At 34.6% G+C, this 24965-nt stretch overlaps 1 protein-coding gene across 16 annotated transcripts in view; it reads left to right on the forward strand.

Annotated features, from left to right (window-relative positions):
- Positions 1–24965, forward strand: part of VPS13B (vacuolar protein sorting 13 homolog B) — a 1000970-nt gene that overhangs the window by 187414 nt on the left and 788591 nt on the right. For all 16 annotated transcript variants that reach the window (XR_013178353.1, XR_013178354.1, XR_013178355.1 and 13 more), the window contains one exon: positions 1961–2085. Coding sequence is in view for 12 of the 16 variants with exons in the window: in XM_077167321.1 (XP_077023436.1) it covers positions 1961–2085 (125 nt within the window). In the remaining 4 variants the exon portion in view is untranslated. The remainder of the gene's footprint in view (positions 1–1960; positions 2086–24965) is intronic.

The raw sequence follows: 24965 nt of genomic DNA on the forward strand, positions 1-24965 counted from the left end.
TATTTTGAAATAATTAATTTTGGTAAGGATGAGTAATAGGAAGCACAGTATGATCCTTTAAAAGTAATCCAAACTAATATAGAGGGTGATTTCTTTTCACAATAGCCTCCCTCCCCCTACTTTTATTATAATTTATAGTTTCTTGCATGGTCCCTTGGAAACACCTCAGTACAACATGTAGATATAATAAAAAGTGTTTAAAGATTACAGATTAATGTGCAGTTTCCCCAAATACCTTTGTACTTCCATAGACAACCAGCAGGGGATCTCCTCTACATCCAGTTTCCATCTTGAGACAATTAATGAAAATGTCTGTAATTATATTGTGGGATGTTTATAGAATATTAGAAAGGGGCTCTTAGGCAATTCGTAGTTATAAATAGATAATTTTATGAGTCAAAATTTATCCTTAGTAATTCTGGAAATATGTAGAAATTGGGCATTATTTTAATCACATTTTTTATTAAGTAGTAGTAATAATTGTAAACTACAGAACCCTTAAATACTTAGTCTTTCAGAAGAAACATGAAATGCTGTAATTGTACATTGCCCAGCATGTTTCTTTGTCTACAGAGTGCTCAGAACAAGTCTTGAAAAAAGAATGAATGTAGAATAAATTAATTTTTAAGGTGATCATTTAAATAGTAAAAACATGCTTTTTCCTTCTTCTCAGTTCTTTAATTCTTGCCACTTTGTTGATAGTGAGTTTTATAGGAATTAGTAGGTATATCAGTTTCATTTTCTTTGATAATAATTAGGTAGATAGATTCTTTGAAAGTACAGTTTTCCATGAAGATGTATTTCTCAAAAATAACTTATTTTAAAAAATTATTTTACCCACTGAAAATTAATTTTGGTAGAAAGGATTTGACGTTGTCATTTTGGCAAATGATAGGATTGTGAGAACATGACAGTTTTTGAACCATGTGAAAGTGACTTTTTTTGAAATTGATCATTATTTTATGCTTATTAAAGTAAAGCATTTTGTTTTGAAAATTAATAATGAAATTTAAAATATGTTTCAGTGTAGAACTTCACTGTTAGTATTAATTAAACCATAGAGATGTGAAACTCAATGCTTTATAAACCAAAGTAGTAAAAAATAATAACTAAAGATAAATTTGGAGATAAGCTAAGCTGCTTTTTGCATGTTATCAGAAAACAGTAACTTATTGTTTTGTATCCTTGGTTATTGTTTTCAGTGTGAAATGTTTATCTTCTGTCTTATTGGAAATAATCATATACAGTTCTCTGTAATGTGTTATATAAAATTTGATGTGATATTGTTTCTTTTTATTGGGGCAAATATAGTGTTGAAGAATTGCAGGGAATGTTTATAAATTTTTTTAGTGTATCTGCTCATTTTAAGTGTAAACATATTAGAATGAATTTATAGCATGCACCAAATTTGCTGGGGTGAAAATGTCAATTCTACAATCATTTTCACAAAAGAAGGGGGAGAAGAAACAATACTTAGAATGCATTTGGATATCCTTTTCTTATATCCTCAATGCTGATTGAAAGCCAAGTACATTTTTAAGATTATTGTTGCTGTAATATTCTTTTAGTCCTAAAACAATATTGACAGCAATTATTTAATATTTACAATGTACAAAATGCACACAGCCATTTATATATGTGGAAATATGTACATTTTAGCAGAGAATAAAACACTAAATGAGAATAATGTATAGAAATAAAATATAAAACTAAAAAAATTTATGTAAGAAAGCAGTGATCCTTTGTAGTTCTGAAAGAAGCATTGCATCTTTTAAATCTCTAAGTTCTGACTTAGATGATATGAAATTGAATAAAAGAAAATGTTGATTGGGAAGTGGAAAAGACTTTGGAGCATATTTCATATGCAGCTGTTGTACAACAGATTGAAACTGATGTCTTTCATCCCTTGCTTATTAAAACTGTTTCTGTGAACATTTGGATCTTTTCTTTTTTATTTCAGATATTTGGTTTCCAGGCAGGCCTAACCTCTTTGGATTGCCAAGGATCTTACTGCTTACCTGTAACAATTATTCCTTCTTTCAGCACTGCTCTTTATGGTAAACTTCTGAAACTCCCTGCTTGCTGGTAAGTATTGCATGTTAAAATATGGTTTACGTTAAGTTCATTTATTGTTTTTGGAGGGGAAAAGCGTTAAATGTTTAATTTTTATGCCAGTTCGTTAGTTTTGTTAAAAAAAAAAAAGCCTATGATAACAATACCTGAAATGGTACTGTCTTTTACTGAGACCCTCAAAATCTCATTTCTCTCTCAATAGTATTAATTCATAGCAGCTTTTATGGTAATGCTAATAATGTTACAGTAATAACTTTTAATCTGTATTGGAACTATAGTGAAATGTAGCTGCCTCACTTTGCAATAGTTACCTTTCTCTCTTTTTTTTCCTGAGTAGTTACAAAGATAAAAATGTTGCAAGTTAATATCAAGGCTTAAGTTTTATCTATTAAGTAACAGTTTCATATATATATTTATAGCCACTGAGAAAAGTATGCCCATGACATGTGGAGTAGCAGCATTTTGTAGGAAATTAATTGATTTAGCCCTTTTTTATTATTCAGTATTGGGTTTCTTTTATTTGTAGACTTTATTTCCTTAAATTTAAATAGATTAATAGAAAGAATGCCAATACTTAATGATAATACCATCTTTAATAGAAAGCATTATTTTTAATATATAAAGATGTATTTAAATATGAAAATAAGGATTAAATATCTGAAATTATTTTCTAGTGAAATAGTTTTACATTTTAAAAATTTGTATTATTTGAATTATTTGGATCATATCTGTGGTTTCTCATCCAAATTACTAAGCTTAGTTTTTGTAGGATATACTTTCCATTAGTTATTTATAAAGACCATCATGAGTTTCAGATAAATAGGTACTTTTTCCTTAACTATAATACTTCATTTGATAAAAATATGTTCCTTTAGTAATATATAGTTTTTTAAATGAAATTTTAAAAATGTAAATGCTTACATTTTGAAAGAAATTTGCCTACTGGTTCAGAAAATTTAAAAAGTTGTAGTTAATTCTTAGAAGCAGTTCCTCTATAAGATGAAACAATTATCAAGTAATTATTCTTAATTTTGCTTGATAAACTTCAGTATGTCCATTCCCATAAATATTCTTCATGTCACTTATTATGGTGTGTAGAAATGGATTTCACTTTTCAAATTTTTATTTCAGTATATATGGTATGTTGCATTTGGCCAAGTTTTATATTTTGATCTATGAAGAAATACATGTCTTTATTCACAGGTAGGGTTAAGTTGATATCAGCTTTAATAGGAATTTGTGAAACCTGATAGCTCACTTATGTGTTGATGTATCACTTACAAAACTAAAATAAAAATTTCATTACGAACACTAAGTATAATTTATTATAGAAAATGCCTAACAATTACTTTTTTCACAGAGCTAAAATTTCCAAAATGAATTATAGTTTACATGAAAAGAGTTGAATGTTTAAATAGGTAATATGCTGTACATTTATTAAGGCTTACTGTAAGGATATGTAAGGGTGACTGTAAATATTGTGAAATGTAATTTAAAATATGTCTGCAGACATCTAAAAGAAAATATCCCAGTTAAATATTGAAAGCATCAGATCACAGAATGCTAATATTTATTTGGAAATATTTTGCTTTTAAGTAGATAAGACTTCTTATACATTTTTTCATTGTTTTTGCCATGTTTTGCAGAAGTATATTGCTTTGAAATATTTTCTTGAATTGCTTTTTTAGTAAATAGAAAGTAACCTCTCTAAAACAATCTAATCTTAGTAACACTAAATTGAAATTAATAAATAAAAAAATTCAATGAATTGGGAGGTGTGGTTGAAGTGTATTAATAAAATATAAGATAAAGTACATCATATAGTGCTTGAATTAAATCAGCATGAGGAATGAGAGTTTTATTTAACTTATGCAGTGAATGAGAATTATTTTAGTAAGGTACCCTTGTTATATCATTAAATGTCAACCATTTTCTCACTCATGATCTCCCCTTTTCTCAAATTATGCCAACTATTTCATTTGGAATTTTACATCTCATGTACAAGTTGTTTCTTAAAGCATATAGTATATATATATATATGATCATGCGTATATATTGCTTGTAATAATGAGAAGAATGCATTTACAACAGGCCACTGCTTTTTTTTTTGTTTTCTATGCTATATGGTGGGGGTCACATTTCATTCTTTTTCCATGTGAGTATCCCGTTATTGCAGCACCATTCTTTGAATTTGTTTGGTTTTTTGTTTTCTTTCTGTTTGCTTGTTTTTGGGGGGAAGTGCATGGCCTCGGAATCATATACCCTGGTCTCTCTCACGGCAGTTGAGAATTCCACCACTGAACTTCCTTTGCACCCTGCCACTACTTTTTTATTATTTACTTAATATATTCTAGGCTGTATCCAGGCTAGGCCACTGCTTTTGAAACTTTATGGCCAATTGTGAAAAATTTTTAGATAGTGTGTTTTGGGTTAGTAATGAAAATCTAAACTTTTTGTAAATCAACAAAATAGTTTATACTTTTTATTTTAAACTATCTCTAAAGGGAACTTTAATTATGCATAACATTCCAAGCTAATACGTTTACTTTCAATCAAGTTTGCTAATAGATTTTTAAAAATATGTGACAAGTAATATTGAAAATAAATGTTCTCCCATTTAAATGTTCCTGTTAATGTATTTTAGCTTCAATATAGTAGAGCAAGCTATTACTAAACTTAAGTTTCTTAAGAATTTAATTTTAAAGAATACTTTAGTTAATTTTGTTTTTAATCTTTCATTCTGTACTACAGTTTCCAAACAAATAAATGATATGTCTCAAAAATTTTCTTGCCCATTATTTCACATCAGGGTAATGTTTTGTTCTTTATGTTTGTTACTTAGAAAAGGATAGACATGTGTAGGACATGGTGGGAAAGACACAATGACCAATAATAGTTAATGATAGAACTCGTGAGCAATTATCTTAAATTTTAGTTTACCTCTTTCTAAAAAATATGAGCTTATTTAATGGGTAGTATAGGCTTGCTTAAATGGCATAAAGTACTATAACCTAAATTATCAGAGTTTTCTGCCTTGCTGTCCTGTATATTTTTAAAACTTCTATCGTCATAATGATTTTAGATTTCCAGATGAATCCTTGTACTTAAATTTTTTTCAGAACAAACATAGAAATAGTGATAAATATTTCATTTTTTAAAAAAATTGTTGAAATATTATGTACCTATAAGAAGTATACCTATTATACAGATTAAAGTACTTCATAAATGAATATGTTGTTGTAACCAGTACAAAGATGAAGACATAGAACATTATCAGCATCCAGAAGTTTTTCTCATTGTCTCTTTTGGTGACAGTTAATTTTCCTTTTTCCTTCAAGGTTAATCACTCTCTTGACTTCTAATAGCATACATTAGTTTTATTTGTTCTTGAACGTCATATAAATGGAATCATACAAAATATGTACTCTTTTTGACTGGCTTCTGTTACTCAAAATAATGTTTGTGAGATTAATCCATACAGTGGAATTTCATTTTTATTGCCCTTTAATATCCCTTTGCATTAATATTGATGATTTTCTCATTTTTGATCTGTAATTTTCATTTAAAAATAAGTTTGTGTCAGTTTTTTTATTCTTTCACCATTTTCCTATTCTCCTATTGTATTATGGGAGAATAATGTCATTAATTAAATATTTATCAATTGCCTATACCTTCCTAGGCCCTCTGCTAAGTGTTGGGGTTAGGGAAAAATCCAACAGAATGCAAAGTGATAAGACATTGCCTATGACCTTGAAAACTTACAGTCTAGCATGGAGGACATAGGAAAATAATTGCCTTTAAATCACAAAACTGAGATTTAAGTGGTATGTCCTGTGATTTTAAAAAAACAGAAATTCTTCCTGGGACATCAGGGATAACTTCAGAGAAGAGATGCCATTAGAATTAGGCTTTAATGACTGAATCAGATTTCCATATGTTGACAGGTTGGTTGGGGGTGTGGAACTTCTAGGGGGAAAACATATTGTGAATAAAGTCAGGTTTTAGTCCATTGGAGCTGTGAAAGTTACAGTGGGTGAAGAATTTAGAAATTTACTTTGGGCCTAGACTTTGTCACAAATAGGTACTGTGCTTTTTAATAGGAACACTTAAAAATTGTTAAAATAGGTAATCAAATACTCATTAGCCTCATTTCTTCCTGAGTCAGGTTTGTAAAGCTCTCCAACCATAATAAAATCTCAAATTCACATTGTTTTATAATTTAGGATTCAAAATGTGATTTTATTTTTAGAGAGGTATGTGACATACTTTGGAGGTTCAGAGTAGAAAGAAATTACTTTGCCTCGAAAATCCTGGAGAATATGGAAGGGGTAAAATTATGCAGGTTATTAAAGAATGAGTAGCTTCTGAAAGAGAATACTTTTATTCTGTAGGCATGTAGCTTGAGTAAGAAGTTTTCAGAACTCTGTGGGATAAGGTCGATTCCCTTTTATAAAACTAAAGCTCAGAGAGGTAAATTACTTGTTTGAAGTCATGCCATGGTTGGACAAGGAATCACACAAAGAATTATCTGATTCCAAAGTCCTTGGTCCCTTTTTTTACTTGAATGAATAAAGATTAATCTTTTGTTAATAAGCTTTGAAGGCCCAATATGATTCTTGCCTTATGGTTGTAAAAATAGTTTTCTGTGGGTCGAGAGGCCAGTTATAGTAAAACAAATAAATCTGAACTCTGGTAGTACAAGTTGATAGTATATAGACATTACTGTGATGCTGATCTTAACAGAGTTGTAGATGTTAGGGCTGGATGAAATCTTAGGCATTTTCTCAGTTTCTGAGTATTTATGACACATCTCCCTTTGATTTATAGTCATCTATCTAGTGTTTGAACATTTTATTGAAAGGGAGCTAGGTACTCTGTAGGACAGCCACATTCATTATTGGACAACTCTTGAAGTTCATTGTTTTATTGAATCAAAATTCATTTCCATGTGAAGTCCACACTTGGACTTCTACCTAAGAGTAATGTTTTCTCTCTTGCACAATTATTGCTTATATATGTCATGAACCGTTCTTATTCTCATATGAATATGGGAAATCACATGTATTTCTTTTCAAAATTGAGGACTCTCTTTAAACACTCATTCCTTGGCACAGTGCCAAATAGTCTGGTTTTCGACTAGTTAAGTTATTGAAGAGTTCATTTGTGGGAGGAAGGTGCTTCTGTGGAATCTTTCTTTGAGTTCATTGTTAATTAGGAGGTATAGGACTTGGTGTTAGTAGACTTGTGGTATTGCTCAAGCGTCTGAAGGAGCAGTGAGGCCGATACTTGTCCTTTTGTCTCCCTGGAACTGAAATGATGTATCCATTTTTCTACCGCAGCCAAGAATGATACCAGGGTAAATACTTCCAGCTTTTAAAATCTGGACCTTCAATTCTAACAAAAATGCCAATAATGTTTATTAGGGCAAAAAGAGAGAATGCATATGTACACAGAGCTTAAAATGATGTTTGCTCAACTGCCCTGTGCTTAACACCACAGTCTCAGACCTCAAGAACTTGAAAGTGGATGTTTCTAAATGTCTCTGGAGATAGATCTTTGTATCCCTTTGTTTCCAAAGCTGTGTTAATTTTCATCTGTCTGCTTTTGTGATTAACATTCTTTTTTTTTTTTTCAGAGTAAAACAGTTTAATATTCATGGCACAACAAACAGCGTGAGCATCAGCATAGTTGTTTGTTTCCCCTGACCCTAAGGTGCGGTGAGCCCAGATGCATGCTATACACAAAGTGGGTTTGTGTTGTGGCTGAGGAACCCGGGCTCTGCCCTTTTTGGCAAACAGTAAGCAAGCCTGCCTTTGCCTGGAGAAAAACATTTTACCTCCTCTCTCAAAATTACCAGTTTGTATGAATGATCCCAGTCAGGGGCCCAGGTGGAAGAGAGGCCAGGGCCTTGCCATCTTGATATATTCAGCGACATGTGTTGAACATAAAAGGCCTAGGAGATTCCTCCGAATATTTTTATCACTCATTTTATCTCATTACTGACTTGTAATTTATACCTGTTTTAAAGAAATATTTAGCAGTTGCCTTTGCACTTATAATATGTTTTTTTTTTATTTTTTATTTTTTTATTAACGGAAAGAAAAAAAAAAGAAATTAACACAACATTTAGAAATCATACCGTTCTACATATGCACTCAGTAATTCTTAACATCATCACATAGATGCATGATCATCGTTTCTTAGTACATTTGCATCGGTTTAGAGGAACTAGCAACACAACAGAAAAAGATATAAAATGTTAATATAAAGAAAAGATATAAAAGTAGTAATAATAGTAAAAAACAACAACAAACAAACAAGCAAACAAAGACAAAAAAACCCTATAGCTCAGATGCAGCTTCATTCAGTGTTTTAACATGATTACTTTACAATTAGGTATTATTGTGCTGTCCATTTTTGAGTTTTTGTATCTAGTCCTGTTGCACAGTCTGTATCCCTTCAGCTTCAGTTACCCATTGTCTTACCCTGTTTCTAACGCCTGCTGAACTCTGTTACCAATGACATATTTCAAGTTTATTCTCGAATGTCCGTTCACATCAGTGGGACCATACAGTATTTGTCCTTTAGTTTTTGGCTGGATTCACTCAGCATAATATTCTCTAGGTCCATCCATGTTATTACATGGTTCATAAGTTTATCTTGTCTTAAAGCTGCATAATATTCCATCGTATGTATATACCACAGTTTGTTTAGCCACTCTTCTGTTGATGGACATTTTGGCTGTTTCCATCTCTTTGCAATTGTAAATAATGCTGCTATAAACATTGGTGTGCAAATGTCCGTTTGTGTCTTTGCCCTTAAGTCCTTTGAGTAGATACCTAGCAATGGTATTGCTGGGTCGTATGGGAATTCTATATTCAGCTTTTTGAGGAACCGCCAAACTGCCTTCCACAGTGGTTGCACCCTTTGACATTCCCACCAACAGTGGATAAGTGTGCCTCTTTCTCCGCATCCTCTCCAGCACTTGTCATTTTCTGTTTTGTTGATAATGGCCATTCTGGTGGGTGTGAGATGATATCTCATTGTGGTTTTGATTTGCATTTCTCTAATGGCCAGGGACATTGAGCATCTCTTCATGTGCCTCTTGGCCATCCGTATTTCTTCTTCTGGTAGGTGTCTGTTCAAGTCTTTTTCCCATTTTGTAATTGGGTTGGCTGTCTTTTTGTTGTTGAGTTGAACAATCTCTTTATAAATTCTGGATACTAGACCTTTATCTGATATGTCGTTTCCAAATATTGTCTCCCATTGTGTAGGCTGTCTTTCTACTTTCTTGATGAAGTTCTTTGATGCACAAAAGTGTTTAATTTTGAGGAGCTCCCATTTATTTATTTCTTTCTTCAGTGCTCTTGCTTTAGGTTTAAGGTCCATAAAACCGCCTCCAGTTGTAAGATTCCTAAGATATCTCCCTACATTTTCCTCCAACTGTTTTATGGTCTTAGACCTAATGTTTAGATCTTTGATCCATTTTGAGTTAATTTTTGTATAAGGTGTGAGATACGGGTCTTCTTTCATTCTTTTACTTACGGATATCCAGTTCTCTAGGCACCATTTATTGAAGAGACTGTTCTGTCCCAGGTGAGTTGGCTTGACTGCCTTATCAAAGATCAAATGTCCATAGATGAGAGGGTCTATATCTGAGCACTCTATTCGATTCCATTGGTCGATATATCTATCTTTATGCCAATACCATGCTGTTTTGACCACTGTGGCTTCATAATATGCCTTAAAGTCCGGCATCGCTAGACCTCCAGCTTCGTTTTTTTTCCTCAAGATGTTTTTAGCAATTCGGGGCAACCTGCCCTTCCAGATAAATTTGCTTATTGGTTTTTCTGATTCTGAAAAATAAGTTGTTGGGATTTTGATTGGTATTGCATTGAATCTGTAGATGAGTTTAGGTAGGATTGACATCTTAATTATATTTAGTCTTCCAATCCATGAACACGGTATGCCCTTCCATCTATTTAGGTCTTCTGTGATTTCTTTTAGCAGTTTTTTGTAGTTTTCTTTATATAGGTTTTTTGTGTCTTTGGTTAAATTTATTCCTAGGTATTTTATTCTTTTAGTTGCGATTGTAAATGGGATTGGTTTCTTGATTTCCCCCTCAGCTTGTTCATTACTAGTGTATAGAAAAGCTACAGATTTTTGAATGATCTTGTAGCCTGCTACTTTGCTGTACTCATTTATTAGCTCTAGTAATTTTGTTGTGGATTTTTCTGGGTTTTCTACATATAGTATCATATCGTCTGCAAACAGTGATAGTTTTACTTCTTCCTTTCCAATTTTGATGCCTTGTATTTCTTTTTCTTGCCTAATTGCTCCGGCTAGAACTTCCAACACAATGTTGAATAATAGTGGTGATAGTGGACATCCTTGTCTTGTTCCTGATCTTAGGGGGAAAGTTTTCAATTTTTCCCCATTGAGGATGATATTAGCTGTGGGTTTTTCATATATTCCCTCTATCATTTTAAGGAAGTTTCCTTGTATTCCTATCTTTTGAAGTGTTTCCAGCAGGAAAGGATGTTGAATCTTGTCAAATGCCTTCTCTGCATCAATTGAGATAATCATGTGATTTTTCTGCTTTGATTTGTTGATATGGTGTATTACATTAATTGATTTTCTTATGTTGAACCATCCTTACATACCTGGGATGAATCCTACTTGGTCATGATGTATAATTCTTTTAATGTGTTGTTGGATATGATTTGCTAGAATTTTATTGAGGATTTTTGCATCTGTATTCATTAGAAAGATTGGTCTGTAGTTTTCTTTTTTTGTAATATCTTTGCCTGGTTTTGGTATGAGGGTGATGTTGGCTTCATAGAATGAATTAGGTAGTTTTCCCTCCACTTCGATTATGTGGAAGAGTTTGAGGAGAGTAGGTACTAATTCTTTCTGGAATGTTTGATAGAATTCACATGTGAAGCCCTCTGGTCCTGGACTTTTCTTTTTAGGGAGCTTTTGAATAACTAATTCAATCTCTTTACTTGTGATTGGTTTGTTGAGGTCATCTATGTCTTCTTGAGTCAAAGTTGGTTGTTCATGTCTTTCCAGGAACCTGTCCATTTAATCTAAATTGTTGTATTTATTAGCGTAAAGTTGTTCATAGTATCCTGTTATTACCTCCTTTATTTCTGTGAGGTCAGTAGTTATGTCTCCTCTTCCATTTCTAATCTTATTTATTTGCATCCTCTCTCTTCTTCTTTTTGTCAATCTTGCTAAGGGCCCATCAATCTTGTTGATTTTCTCATAGAACCAACTTCTGGTCTTATTGATTTTCTCTATTGTTTTCATGTTGTCAATTTCATTTATTTCTGCTCTAATCTTTGTTATTTCTTTCCTTTTGCTTGCTTTGGGATTAGTTTGCTGTTCTTTCTCCAGTTCTTCCAAGTGGACAGTTAATTCCTGCATTTTTGCCTTTTCTTCTTTTCTGATAAAGGCATTTAGGGCAATAAATTTCCCTCTTAGCACTGCCTTTGCTGCGTCCCATAAGTTTTGATATGTTGTGTCTTCATTTTCATTTGCCTCTAGGTATTTACTAATTTCTCTTGCAATTTCTTCTTTGACCCACTTGTTGTTTAAGAGTGTGTTGTTGAGCCTCCATGTATTTATGAATTTTCTGGCACTCCGCCTATTATTGATTTCCAACTTCATTCCTTTATGATCCGAGAAAGTGTTGTGTATGATTTCCATCTTTTTAAATTTGTTGAGACTTGCTTTGTGACCCAGCATATGGTATATCTTTGAGAATGATCCATGAGCACTTGAGAAAAAGGTGTATCCTGCTGTTGTGGGATGTAATGTCCTATAAATGTCTGTTAAGTCTAGCTCATTTATAGTAATATTCAGATTCTGTATTTCTTTATTGATCCTCTGTCTAGATGTTCTGTCCATTGATGAGAGTGGTGAATTGAAGTCTCCAACTGTTATGGTATATGAGTCTATTTCCCTTTTCAGTATTTGCAGTGTATTCCTCACGTATTTTGGGGCATTCTGGTTCAGTGCGTAAATATTTATGATTGTTATGTCTTCTTGCTTAATTGTTCCTTTTAATAGTATATAGTGTCCTTCTTTGTCTCTTTTAACTGTTTTACATTTGAAGTCTAATTTGTTGGATATTAGTATAGCCACTCCTGCTCTTTTCTGGTTGTTATTTGCATGAAATATCTTTTCCCAACCTTTCACTTTCAACCTATATTTATCTTTGGGTCTAAGATGTGTTTCCTGTAGACAGCATATAGAAGGATCCTGTTTTTTAATCCATTCTGCCAGTCTATGTCTTTTGATTGGGGTATTCAGTCCATTAACATTTAGTGTTATTACTGTTTGGATAATATTTTCCTCTACCATTTTGCCTTTTGCATTATATATATCATATCTGACTTTCCTTCTTTCTACACTTTTCTCCATGCCTCTCTCTTCTGTCTTTTTGTATCTGACTCTAGTGCTTCCTTTAGTATTTCTTGCAGAGCTGGTCTCTTGATCACAAATTCTCTCAGTGACTTTTTGTCTGAGAATGTTTTAATTTCTCCCTCATTTTTGAAGGACAATTTTGCTGGATGTAGTAGTCTTGGCTGGCAGTTTTTCTCTTTTAGTAACTTAAATATATCATCCCACTGTCTTCTAGCTTCCATGGTTTCTGCTGAGGAATCTACACATAGTCTTATTGGGTTTCCCTTGTATGTGATGGATTGCTTCTCTCTCGCTGCTTTCAAGATCCTCTCTTTCTCTTTGACCTCTGACATTCTAACTAGTAAGTGTCTTGGAGAACGCCTATTTGGGTCTAATCTCTTTGGGGTGCGCTGCACTTCTTGGATCTGTAATTTTAGGTCTTTCATAAGAGTTGGGAAATTTTCAATGAAAATTTCTTCCATTAGTTTTTCTCCTCCTTTTCCCTTCTCTTCTCCTTCTGGGACACCCACTACATGTATATTTGTACAGTTCACATTTTCCTTGAGTTCCCTGATACCTTGTTCAAATTTTTCCATTCTTTTCCGGATAGTTTCTGTTTCTTTTTGAAATTCAGATGTTTCATCCTCCAAATCACTAATTCTATCTTCTGTCTCTTTAAATCTGTCATTGTAGGTATCCATTGTTTTTTCCATCTTTTCTACTTTATCTTTCACTTCCATAAGTTCTGTGATTTGTTTTTTCAGTTTTTCTATTTCTTCTTTATGTTCAGCCCATGTCTTCTTCATGTCCTCCCTCAATTTATCGATTTCGTTTTTGAAGAGGTTTTCCATTTCTGTTCGTATATTCAGCATTAGTTGTTTCAGCTCCTGTATCTCATTTGAACTATTGGTTTGTTTGTTTGACTGGGCCATATGTTCAATTTTCTGAGCGTGATCCATTATCTTCTGTTGGCGTCTGGGCATTTAGTCAGATTTCCCTGGGTGTTCGACCCCACAGGTTGAAAGATTTTTCTTTGCAATCTCCGGGTTCTGTTTTTCTTATCCTGCCCAGTAGGTGGCGCTTGTGGCACACGTTTGTCTACGGGTTCCACCAGTGAAAGTTGCTGTGGGTCCTTTAACTCTGGAAAATTCTCACCGTAGGGGAGGTTCGGTAGCCGAAGCGTCTTGGAAGAGTGCCAGCTGGCCTGGGGTTCCGAATGCGGGGAGGGTCGCCGGCCGCCGCAGCACGGGAGAGCGTCCGGCCGAATTAGCTAGTCGGCCCGGGGCGCCAAGCGTGGCGGGAGGGCGCCAGCTGTCGCAGCCCGGGAGAGTGCACTGTTCCCAGCCGGACGGGGGAGTCACGTGTTTGGAAGTGATCCCCCGGTCACTGTCCTCCGCAGTCTGGGGATTTCCGATCCAACTCTCTCAGTTGGTCCGGGGGGCCTCGCGTGGTGGGGGCACCAGCCGCCGCGGCCTAAGGGGACCGCCTGTCCAATTCTACCAGCTGTCCTGGGAAGGTGGAAGGGAGGGACTCCGGTCGCTTGCCGTCCCACCCAGGAAAGCCCGTGCCCTTTGGTGATCTCACCGGAGCTGGTTCTCCCAGATAGTCAGCCGTTCCAGGATGGGGTACGCCGTCCCTTTGATCTCCCTTGTGGCTCCGGGAGCTGCTCTGTATTATCTCCACTCCCCCAGTAGCTGTTCTGGAGGAGGAAATGTGAGGGTGGCAAGGCTGTCGAGGCTGGTGGCGGAGGAGCCGGTGAAGGCGGAAGAGGGGAGAGGAGGGCGGGCGGGTCCGCTGCTGCGGGGCGTGGGCGCCGCGTGGCGGACCGGCGGACAAAAGAGCTAACATTCTTTTTAACAGAATGTCTTAAAACTGGAAAGGCTTTACTGGGATGTTAATTCTCTTATCTCAGCCTGAGTGGGAGCTGTCTGATTTTCAGCATCTGGCATCTGGGGTGTTTTCTAGAAATGTTTTGAACTGAAAAGGAGCATTGACAATCACCTATTACAGTCTTCTCATTTCAAAGAGAGAAAACTAAATCCAATACAGGTCAAAGTATTTGCATAGGAGCACAGCGTTATTAATATCAGTGCCTCAATTTCATCTTTATTTTTATTTTTTTGATTCAGGGTTCTATCACCCACACCGATTTTCTTTTACTTATTTGTTTATTCATTCTTTCATTCATTCATTCATTTGGTGTAGGGATTAGGAATCTCACCTTGGTCTCCCACATGGCTGGCAAGCATTCTCCCAGTGAATGATCCATGCAACCACAGTTTGTTTTTAATGTTGTCTGTCTGCATTAATCTAACTTCGAGCTCAGAAACTAATTTTGCCTTTTTTATATATTTACTTTTTTGCTTGAAATAGGTAGCCTTTAAAGTTGACATAGTTTTATTTAAAATTGGTATAGTCTGACAAAGTAAAAAGTGATCAGATGCATATTTGGGATAGTTCCACTTATTTTTTGAAGAAGGAGGAAGATGAATTTGTTAGAATTCTTTTGATTATTTTTCCAAGTTATTTATTTATTTATTTTTTGCTGTTGTTTTTGCTCTTATGGTTTTCTGGGTTGGTTGGGTTATAACAGGGATTCATTTTCTGCAATATGGGGGGATCTTTCCTACTTAATTTTCTTTTCATTTAAAAAGTGCTTTGAAGATTTATATCTGTTAAGCCCTTCAGAAGTTGAACACAGTACTTGACTTGTTTAGATTATAGACAAGTTCAACACTACTAAATAGAATAAAAATGAAAACAAATGAACAACCATTAAATTAAATGAGTGTTCATTTGGTCAGTTTCTTTTTATTCAGAGTAGGCTTCAGGGGACATAGAGGGTTTCATGAAAAATAGGAAATTGGAATTTTTAAAAAAGATATCTTGAGATTTTTGTTAACACTTGTTATTGCTTAATGTGTTAATTAAGAAGGACATATATTAGTGAATCGCAAGTTTGTCTTAAAATATTTAGCTATTAGTGAAAATAATAGTTGGACGCCTGTATTTTCATATGTGTGTGTATATATGTTTATATATATATGTATATATTATATATACATATATATTTTTTGCAAGGCTCATAACATTTATTTTGGACTCTATAAAATTCTCATCTTCTTTTTAAATATATTTGTTTTATATATTTTTTAAACATATATTTTTAAGTATATTTTCTATGTTTGCTCTTTTTCTTCACCATTTTTTTATCACAATCAACTTTTTTTTATGAAAATAAAAAAGCAGTAAATTTCAAAGCACGTTGCAACAATTAGTTGTAGAACAGATTTCAGAGTTTGGTATGGGTTACAATTCCACGATTTTAAGTTTTTACTTCTAGCTGCTCTAAAATACTGGAGACTGAAAGAAATACCAATATAATGATTTAGTTGTCATGCTCATTTGTTAAAACCCTACCTTTTCTGTATAACTCCACTGTCACCTTTGATCTTTCTTCTGCTTTACTCTTTAGGGGGGTATTTGAGCTATGTCCATTTTAACTTTTTCATGTTGAAAGGGTCTGTCAATAATATGGGATGGGGGATGGAATCTTTGTAGAATCTTATATAACACCTTAGGTCTTAGGATTGGGCAAGAATGGTTTTGGTTGGGGTTTGGCAAGTTATGATAGGTAGCAGTGTCTAACTGAAGCTTGCATAGGATGGGAATCTTAATATCTTTCTTTAAGTGAATTTGTAAATACCTCATGGTTCCCATATATGTGGGCTGACTATATATATATGCATATATGTATATATTTAAACATATATATTTAAATTAAAGTTGATGTTTAGAAATCCATATACATAGTGGTTTCATAACCTTTTGTTATTAACAATATTGCCTATTAGTTATTGGAAAATAGAAGGTATTTTAGCAGTAATATTATATGATTTCAAAATAAATTTTGTTAGCATTAGCCATTAAAAATGTTTTCTCATAGTACTAGTGCTCATTGCTATTCACTTTTGAAACTAAGAATTCTGAAATAAGTAATAAATCAATTTAACTAAGACATTTATCATTCTGATTTGAAGTTTATGTCTCTGATGGTAGATGTTAACAGTGATTTTAACAATTTGATGAGAGAGAATGCATTTTGGCAAGGCCAGGCAGATATGAACACTGTCCAGTATAGAGGCACATAGCTAGACATGTTTGCATAGTCTGGAATTCATATGTTGTTGTCTGTCATAAAATGTCATAATGTCATAAAAGCATTGTTTGCTTTTTAGCTCTTGGATCCTCTTGAAATTGACTTACATTGCAGGAATAGGCTTTTGTTCCAAAGACAGATGAATCAAACTATGAATATATTTATAAAGTATGATTCAAATTCATCAAAATGTATGAATGTCTTCAGAAATTGTGATCTATTTCCATCAGATGGCTCTGCTATTCTAAAAAAATCTATAAATCTTTTAAAAGGAAGGGATGTTTATTTGTTGTTAAATTTATATTTTCAGTAGCACGCTATCTAATTTAACTTGTATGGTCAGCTTATTTAAACCCCATAATTACATGAAACTTGGAGTAGGAAGTGAGATCTTACTGGTTTGTACAGGTTGGTGTGATGCCCCAATATATCCCAGAATAAGCTGGGCAGAAGATTTAAAAGTATTTGTAAAGCTCCCTTGTGGGACTAGGGAGAAAGGTGGATATATTACACTTCCCTGCCTGGGGAAGTCCTGATATTTTCACAGGTATTGGGAATTGCCGATTTGGTGGGACAGGCGCTTGATGTTGGGGCTTGCCCTTCTGCAACCTGCAGAGGAGAAGCTACACCTGCATATTATTATGCCTGAGTCACCCCCAGAGAACTTCTTTTATTGCTGAGATGTGACCTCTCTTTTGAAGCCAACTTGGCAGGTGAACTCACTGCCCATCCCCCTTATGTGGGACATGAGTCATAGGGATATAAATCTCCCTGGTAATGTGGGACGTGACTCTTGGGGATGAGCCTGGCATCATGAGAGTGAGAAAGCCTTCTTGACTAAAATGGGAAAGATAAATGAAACAAAAGAAAGTTTCAGTGGCTAAGAGATTTCAAAGAGAGTTGGGAAGTCGTTCTGGAGGTTATCTTATGCAGTATAGATATCTCCTTTCAGTTTTTGGTATATTGAAGTAGCTAGAGGGAAATACTTGACACTGTTGAACTGTAATCCAGTAGTCTTGATTCTTGAAAATGGTGGAATAACTATATAGCTTTTAAGGTGTGTTCGTGTGATTGTGAAAATCTTGTGACTGACGTACCCTTTATCCAGGGTATGGACAGATGAGTAAGAAAAACAAATACAAAGAAATAAATAAACAATAGATGGTGTTAGGAGGTATGGAATATTTTGAGTGTTCTTTTCCATTTTTATTTTTATTCTTAATTTTATTGTTTTTGGTGTAATGAAAATGTTCAAAAATCTGTTGTAATAAATGCACAGCTTTATGATAACACTGTGAACCACTGATTGTACACTTTGAATATCTTGATAAAAAATCACTGAAAAAAAAATGCCCATGAGTCTTTTAAAGAATTTTTGGGAAGTTGAGTGGTGTGAGAAGACAGCAATCTTCATCAGTCATTTGCTCAATTCATGCATCCATTTTACATGTGAACTTGAATTTCCTTAAAGAATGCTCTTTTTCTTCCACCAAAAGTTTTAGATTGGACAAAACAGAAGGTGGTATTTTGAGCTGTTAAGGATGAGGTATTAAGTCCAAATTTTACTGCCTCTAAAAGACACCAAAATATGCTTGCTCCACTTTTCCCTCAGTAGTCTACACATTAGAGGTGCTTAAGGGCACCATCATAGTGAAAATATCCCATCTTGATCACTTTCTTCATTATATCGTATAGTAAACTTGATTTGGAAAGTTCATAACACAAACTCTCCTGATAGAATGAACATATCAGCTTTCTCTTTTGATTTGGATGTTATTAAAATATTTTTTTCTTGATTTATATTTCAGTAATTCCCTTCAAAGCAAATGAAAGACTTCTTATAACCGATAGTAGATCTTACTAGTACTATAAAAAAGGTATGATAATTTTTATTTGAGTTGTAATCTCAGATCAGCATACAACAGTGGGTCACATGCCAGTTGACTTTGTGCTAGGCCTTTAATGGTTGAGCATAATGTAGCTAAGTCTTGTATCTTATGAAATTCTAAGTTGTACTACTTGGGTCACACTTGCCATGCCTTGTGTCTTGTCAACAAAACCAGCATTCCATTATTATCCCAGTGTTTACCTGCATATTTTTTATAACCTTTCTTTGTTTTTCTAAGACTGTCTATTTTTTGCCTTCTACTAACTCTCCAATGCTTAATTCTTCTTTTGTCTCCTTATTGCGATGATTAAAGAAGGGAAGGATAGATAGGGGGAGTAAATATTTTCTTGAACTTTTTAACTTGTGATTCTCAGTCACTTTCATTTTTTTTTAACTTCAATAAATTTTTCAACTGTGACTGTCTGCTTTTTCTCACACTTGAGCTTGTTCTTTGTACGTTAAATTAGACCAGTTTTACAGATATTTGTTGACTGTCCACTGTGTACCAAACACTGTGCCAAGTCCTGGCTGGAGATACACCAATATATAAAAAAGAGCTAGATACCTGGCCTTATGGCAATTATAGAATACACATTCCTTTCTTTGTCTTTTTTTTCAAGAAACTTATTTAGATAAAATGTGTACACAAGACAAGTGCTTGTTTACCAGTATTTTACAGTTAACAATGAAATGTCCAAGTCCTGGAGGAACATAGACTGAAAAACTAATAACAGCATTGAGGGTTATTTAGAGAATCCCTGTTGTGGGACATTCCTTTTGAGTGGGTTTTTGAGGTTATTTGATGATGAGCTTAATAGTTGCAAAGAGTGCTAGACAGAAGGAGGAGTCCCTGAAAGAGGTAATAGGAATTGAGAAATCAGTTACCTTTGTCCCATTTTGTTACCTTCCTGCTCTCAACATTTTATTTCTCTTTGCTTTCACTTTTGTAATTGTTTTTAAAAAAGTGATATTGGAATCTCTCCACTAAATCCTGGAACTACTGAGAGAATACGGTCCTGGGATAGAAAAGTGTATCCTAAATTTCAGAGATAAAAATTCAGTATATTATCTCCTCGAAGCCTAGAATTATTTTACTAACATTCCTAGGTCACCTGTATAGAAATGGCTCCTATTCCCTAAGGGACAGAAGACCTGTGAACCTAAGTTTCACTTTGCAAACTGAAATGAAAACGTATGAATTCCACTGAAACCTTTTAAACTTCTTGACAACTCTGAGAATATGTTTGGATTATAATAAAAGCTTCAGTGAACCCAGTTCTATATAGGCTTTAAAAAAATGTTTTATTTTGAAATAACTTCAAATTTACAGAGAAGTTGAAAGGATATTGTAAAGAACTCTTTGAGCTCCTTACCAAAATTCACTAATGTTTAACATGTATACATTATTATTTTCCCCTTGAACCTTTTAAGAATTGGTTGCATTAATCATATTACTTTATTTCTCTTTTTTTTAAATAGCAATGTTACAGATTATTCAGTTAGCACAAGATAGTAACTATTATAACAAAAGTCCATTGTAGTCAGTGGTTATAATCTCCCTCTCATTCCTCAGTCTTGAGTGGTTTGGAATGATGATCACTCTGGCTGCTTCAGGTTGAGGAGGGCTGTGGAAATTGTGGTGCAGAGAAATGGAATTGTTTTGATTGCAGTTTGGGACACTCTTTGCTTTCTGGATGGGATTCATCCATCATTATCATTTTGTTACCTGTCCATGGCAGGCCTGAAGAGCTAGTGAGTGGGAATTGACCACATACATCCTAGGTTTCAAGGCTCAACTGGTATAGGAGCAATCTGAGGCTTTAAGTCTGTGAGAACTAAACTTAAGTAAACTGAAAATTATCGGTTCAAATAAAAAGAAGTAGAAGAATCATGCTAAGGGGATTTACAAGTAAATATAACTATGTTTCGGTAAATAGGTTTTAGTAGATTACCAGGTAGACTTTCTGGGTGGGTGTTGATTTCACATAGCCCTAAGTGGCTTGCCTGTGGTGTCCAGAGGTCTTTAGGACTCTCAGGAATACTTTTGTTGCTGGCTTTTCAGTTGCAGTTTGTGAAATCTGACTGAGACCTGCATAAGAGTAATTAACCTCCAGAATGACCTCCTGACTGTATTTAAAATCTCTTCACCATAACAGCTCTGAATTATTTAACATTTCCCCCTTTTGATCCAAGTCTTTCTTTACATTCATTGCTGGTTAATGCTTGGTAATAATCCCTCAGTGCCAGGGAGGTTCATTCTGGGGAGTCATGTGAAGACTAGGTAGGAAGGTAGTGACTTTATTTGAAGAGTTTGGCTTGGAGAGAGTGTTCGTCTTTGAGCAAGAAGAAAGTGTTCATAGGTGTAAGCATAAGATCGAGACCTTGGCTTATTAGCATACTTTCTTTTATTAGGCAAGGCTTATATATTCTAAATTTTTTGGCCATATTACTTGTGAAAGTAGCAGGAATTCTCCAGATGGGATGTTTAATAGATTTTTAGCTTTTATGAGGGCAGTAGCATTGTGACAAGGAAAAGACTCTATCTATCTAGAAACAGACTTACGACAAGAGCACATTTATAATTCATAGTAGTTTGTAGCTATATAAAGTTCAAGATATCCAAAAGGGCTATCAGTCAAAGCATCTGACCTTGTCACACCTTTACATTCTTACCAAGATTATGTTAATTAACAGGAAGAACATAGTTTATATACTTACTTTGCTTTTCATGTAAAGAGGTGTTTTTTTTTTTTTATGCTGAAGATGAATCTTTGACCTGCAGTTAAACACATGTACTTTCAGAGGTGCATCAGAGTAAAATAGTGTAACTGACAAGGAAAAATAGTTGTTTCTGTGACAATTTACATTGTTTTAAGAATATAAAATATAACATTCCCATATGCTCCCCACTTATTGACTCTTAGCATTGATGTGGTAACTTTGTAAGAATTAATGCAAGAATAGTAAAATATTACAGTTAGCTAGAGTCCATATTTTGCTTTAGGCTTATTATTTTCCCCTCAAACTACCCTGTTATCAACACTTTGTAATAGTGTTGTACTTTTGTTATAGTTCCTGAAAGAACATTATTTTATTTGAACTATTAACCATAATAATCATTCACAATAGAATTTATTGTGTTCTGCAATCCAGTGTTTTATCCTCTAGCTTTCCTTCTGCATCTCCATTTGCAAAAAAGATGTCAGTTGACATCTTAACAATATTTAGTCTTTCAAGCCATGAACATGGAATGTCTTTCCATTTTTTTAATGTCTTTTTTATTTCTTTTAGCAATGTCTTGTAGTTTTCTATATATAGCTCCTTTACATCCTTGGTTAGATTTATTTAATTTTTTTAATTGATATTGGATATGGAATTTTTTTTCTTGGTTTGTTCTTCTGACTGTTCATTACTTATATATAGAATACTGATTTTAGTATTGATTTTGTTCTTCACCACTTTGCTAAGTTCATAGATTAGCTCTACTAACTTTGCTGTAGGTTTTTCAGGCTTTTTAATATATAATATCATATCTCTGCAAGCAGGAAAAGTTTTACTCTTCCTTTCCAATTTGAATACCTTTTATTTCTTTTTCTTTTGTCTAATTGTTCCAGCTAGAACTTCTAGCACAGTGTTGACTAACAGTGGTCACAGGGGGTAACTTGTCTTGTTCCTGATCTTAGAGGGAAAGCTTTCAGACTTTCCCCATTGAGTATGATGTTAACTGTGGTCTAGGGACTCATCTAGAGGTTGTAGGCTTTGGAAGTTAACCTAGTGCATGGAACCTTTGTAGAATCTTAGATAATGCCCTGGGTATTCTTTAGGATTGGCGGGAATGTTTTTGGTTGGGGTTTGTAAGTCATGATAGGTAGTGATGTCTAACTGAAACATGTGCAAGATGACTTCCAGCGTAGCCTCTTGTGATTCTATTTGAACTGTCTCAGCCACTGCTACCTTATTTGTTACACTTCTTTTCCCTCTTTTTGTCAGAATGGCATTGTTGATCCCACAGTGCCAGGTACAGCTCATTCCTTGGAGTCATCTCCCACGCGTCCAGGAAAATTTTCATCCTTGGATGTCATGTCCCACGTTGGGGTGGAGTCTATTTTTTTGAGGAGAGTCTTCCAGATATGATTGACCCCAGTTAGAGTTTCCGCAACAAAACAGGCCTAGATCTCAGGAGGAGGGTTTAATCCATATCAAGTTTCCCAGAGGATGAGACCCAGCAGGTTGTCTGAGTTTCCTGTGGAGCGTTTAGACTCTGTATTTTTCCTATCCTGCCAAGCAGGAGGCACTTGTCAGCCTACAGCTCCCCACAGGTGTAAAGTGGTATGGTGCCTTTCAGTTTCAGCTTGCCAGTTGTGGTTGAGATAGAGGCTTAGGGGTAACGGAAGCTTAAGCTGTTTCTGATTCCCAGTTCCTGGAGTCTGAATTCCCTGAAGGTGGCCACCGTTTGAGCTGGGTCCTGCATGCCACTCCTTCCCAACCAGCCCTCTCCCCTTTTCTTGGGAAAGACATACCCTTTAGGAAATATCTCCTTCAGTTGACTTTATACTTTTACTCTCAGATTTATCTTGAGCTCCATCCTTGTCTAGGTCAGAGCTGACAATTGAAAATTCCTGAGTCTTTCTGTAATGAACTAATTAAAATACTTTAAAAAAAAGATGAAAAATGGAAAACAAAAAACAAAGAAAGAAAAAAAATCTTTTTACAGAGCCAGCCTCCAGCCCCCAAGTTTTGCCAGTTAAGAGCCAAATTTGGTACCTGCTCTCTAAAGGGTCACAGCTTTTTTCCAGTATTCTGAGCTTGGCCAGCTCCAGAAGCCTTTCTTTCTCTTTTTTAGCCCTTTCTTCTCTCTGCTGGGATAGAGAGACCTTAGGGTAACATCCCTGCTTTCTTTTAGTTTATCTGTTCTCAGAGATTGTATTCAGCAGTCTAAAATTGTTAATTAGAACTGCAGTTGTAGCTTGGTTGAGCTACCTTCACTTGTTCCTTATAGAGTCTGTTTCTTTTTCCCACTGGGAAGTGTCTCTAACAGACTGCCATGTCAGTGCGGGAGGAGTGCCAGCCATTTGGAAGTTTTACTTACAGTTCCATGCTGTGATCTTGGCCCTTTCTCCCATTCCAGAGTGGTGTATGATGTGTGTCTGATGGTGAATGTCCCCCAGTTATTCCAGATAGTTTCTGGATATTTACTAGCTACTCTAGAAGACTAATTAAATCCCACACCTCTAAACCCTGCCATCTTGCCCTGCCAATTTATTTTTGTGTCAGTGTAGGTTGTTAATATGTTTCTGGAAATTTCCACAGAATTTTCCATTTCATCTTTGTTATCTTTGTTCTTGTATAGTTGTTCATTGTATCGCCTTAAAGCCTTTTTTATTTAAGTGGATTTGGTAGTAGTGTTCCCCTTTTCATTTCTGATTTTAGTCATTTGCATCTTCTTTTTTTTCTCTTCATCAGTCTAGCTAATGTTTTGTTAATTTTGCTCATCTTTTTATGGAGCCATAGTTTTTCTTTTGATTCTCCTTATTTTTTTCTCTCCTTAATGTATCATCTCTCCTCTAGTCTTTATCGTTTTCTTCCTTCTCACTTTGTGTTTAGCTTGCTCTTCTTTTTCTGGTTCTTCCAGTTTTGAGAGGTTGTGTCTGTGATTTATAATCTTTCTTCATTTCCTTTTTTTTTTTTCGGTCCAGGAATCGAACCGAGGTTTCCCGCATGAAAGGCGGGCGTTCTAACCACTGAACCACACATACACTTGAAATCTTTCTTCATTTTTAGTATAAGCATTTAGAGCTAAACGTTTTCCCTAATCACTGGCTTTGCTGTAGCCCGTAAGTTTTGGAATGTTGTATTTTCATTTTCATTAGCTTCAAGATTTCCTAATTTCCCTTTTGATTTTCTCTTTGTTCCATTGGTTAAGACTATGTTGTTTAAGTTTCACATATATGTGAATTTTCTGTTTCTCCTTCTGTTATTGATTTCTAGCTGAATTCCACTGTGGACAGAAAAGATACATTGTATGATTTTAATATTTTTTAATTATTGAGAATTTTTTTGTGACATAACCCATGGTCTATCTTAAAGAATGATCCATGTGCACTTGAGAAGAATGTGTAGTCTGTTGTTGCGTAAAGATTTCTCTATATATTTTTAGGCCAGGTTAGCTTAGGGAATTGCTCAAGTCTTGCATTTTTTTACTGATCTTCTATTTATATATTCTATACTTTAATGAAAGGGGTATATTAAAGTATCCTATTAATGTAGAACTGTTAATTTTTCTCTTTAAATCTATCAGCATTTTCTGCATGTATTTTGCTATTCTGCTTTAGATACATATAAATAACTATATATCTATCTATATATAATAATTATTTCATCTTTTTGTTGAATTGACCCGTTTATTAGCATATAATGATCATCTTTGTCCCTCAA

The sequence above is a fragment of the Tamandua tetradactyla genome, chromosome 6 (genome assembly GCF_023851605.1).
Source record: "Tamandua tetradactyla isolate mTamTet1 chromosome 6, mTamTet1.pri, whole genome shotgun sequence".
In the NCBI taxonomy this organism is placed as follows: domain Eukaryota; kingdom Metazoa; phylum Chordata; class Mammalia; order Pilosa; family Myrmecophagidae; genus Tamandua; species Tamandua tetradactyla.